This window comes from Gadus macrocephalus, chromosome 9, assembly GCF_031168955.1.
Source record: "Gadus macrocephalus chromosome 9, ASM3116895v1".
In the NCBI taxonomy this organism is placed as follows: domain Eukaryota; kingdom Metazoa; phylum Chordata; class Actinopteri; order Gadiformes; family Gadidae; genus Gadus; species Gadus macrocephalus.
In genome coordinates, this window is record NC_082390.1 from 10,813,950 (window position 1) to 10,815,648 (window position 1,699).

At 52.6% G+C, this 1,699-nt stretch overlaps 1 protein-coding gene across 1 annotated transcript in view; it reads left to right on the plus strand.

Moving 5' to 3' along the window:
• The window catches only part of LOC132464944 (uncharacterized), a 43,954-nt gene that overhangs the window by 30,191 nt on the left and 12,064 nt on the right, over positions 1 to 1,699 (plus strand). The window contains exons 6-7 of the mRNA XM_060061578.1: positions 1 to 34; positions 140 to 828. The exon at positions 1 to 34 is cut by the window's left edge and continues 107 nt beyond it. Of these exons, the coding sequence (XP_059917561.1) occupies positions 1 to 34; positions 140 to 828 (723 nt within the window). The remainder of the gene's footprint in view (positions 35 to 139; positions 829 to 1,699) is intronic.

Genomic DNA, 1,699 nt, shown 5'->3' on the forward strand with positions numbered 1-1,699 from the left:
CAACGACCACGCCCCCGAGTTCACACACCCCCTGGTGAGCCGCCTCCACCTGCTCCTCCTCCCCCTCCTCCCCCACCTCCCCCTCCTCCATCACCTGTATGCTCCCCGTGTGGAACCATCAACCGCTGGAAGAGTGGAGGATCCAGACCTCCAGCTGGTCCAGGACCAGTCTGTGTTCCTGGTCCAGTCTGTGGTGCTGGTCCAGGACCAGTCTGTGTTGCTGTCCCAGTCTGTGTTCCTGGTCCAGTCTGTGGTGCTGGTCCAGGACCAGTCTGTGTTGCTGTCCCAGTCTGTGTTCCTGGTCCAGTCTGTGTTGCTGGTCCAGTCTGTGGTGCTGGTCCAGGAACAGTCTGTGTTGCTGGTCCAGGAACAGTCTGTGGTGCTGGTCCAGTCTGTGTTGCTGGTCCAGGAACAGTCTGTGGTGCTGGTCCAGTCTGTGTTGCTGGTCCAGGAACAGTCTGTGGTGCTGGTCCAGGAACAGTCTGTGGTGCTGGTCCAGTCTGTGGTGCTGGTCCAGGAACAGTCTGTGGTGCTGGTCCAGTCTGTGGTGCTGGTCCAGGAACAGTCTGTGGTGCTGGTCCAGTCTGTGGTGCTGGTCCAGGAACAGTCTGTGGTGCTGGTCCAGTCTGTGGTGCTGGTCCAGGACCAGTCTGTGTTGCTGGTCCAGTCTGTGTTCCTGGTCCAGTCTTTGGTGCTGGTCCAGTCTGTGTTCCTGGTCCAGTCTGTGGTGCTGGTCCAGTCTGTGTTCCTGGTCCAGTCTGTGGTGCTGGTCCAGTCTGTGGTGCTGGTCCAGTCTGTGTTGCTGGTCCAGTCTGTGTTGCTGGTCCAGTCTGTGTTGGAGGCTCATCATCTCAGCACTGCTTGTTTTGAGACTTCATATTAACATAATTCTGTTTGTTATCAGACCACTTTAAAGCTTCCCCTGTTAGGCCAGCAGAGTCACCTTCTGTTAGCTATTAAAGTAATTAAGGATTAAAGTAATTAAATATTAAGAGTCTGTAAACATATCTGATATGAGACTCAGGCTTGATGCCAATGTCCACTTCCCTGTCCCTTGCCCTCACACTGCTGTCAGTCAGTCAGTCAGTCAGTCAGTCTACCAGTCAGTCAGCCTACTTTCCTCTCCTTGTCGCTCCTTGTCGCTCCTTGTCTCTCCTAGTCTATCTTCTGCTCTCTTTTCCACTCCGTGACTCCCTGTCCGTTTTCTGTTCTGGGGCTGATGGGAAATAAATAAAAAGAACTGTCAGAACACAGGAAGTGACCTCGGTGGTCCTGCATGCGTCGTGTTTCTTAATGGAATCTTTGACAGACGTCGTCAAGGTCTGACACGCATCAGCCCGTCATTACCCATGATGCATTGGGGTAGGGTGTATCAAATGTTGTCATCTCTCACAGCACTTTGGTGTGTGTGATTATGCGTGTGTGTGTATGTGTGTGTGTGTGTGTGTCTGTGTGTGTCTGTGTGTGATTATGCGCGTGTGTGTGTGTGTCCGACAATGTGTGTGTGTGCGGTAACTTGTGTGTCTGGGGGTATTTGCAGTAACGTGTGTGTGTGTGTGTTGATGTGCGTTGATTGAGAACCTGTTCCCTTGAAGAACCCATGAAGGAACTAAACGGCATCAAATCTGATGCAAAGCCGCGCCCTTCAGATAGATACCCTCATGTCTCTAGCTGTATCTCTCACTGGTGTCCACATATC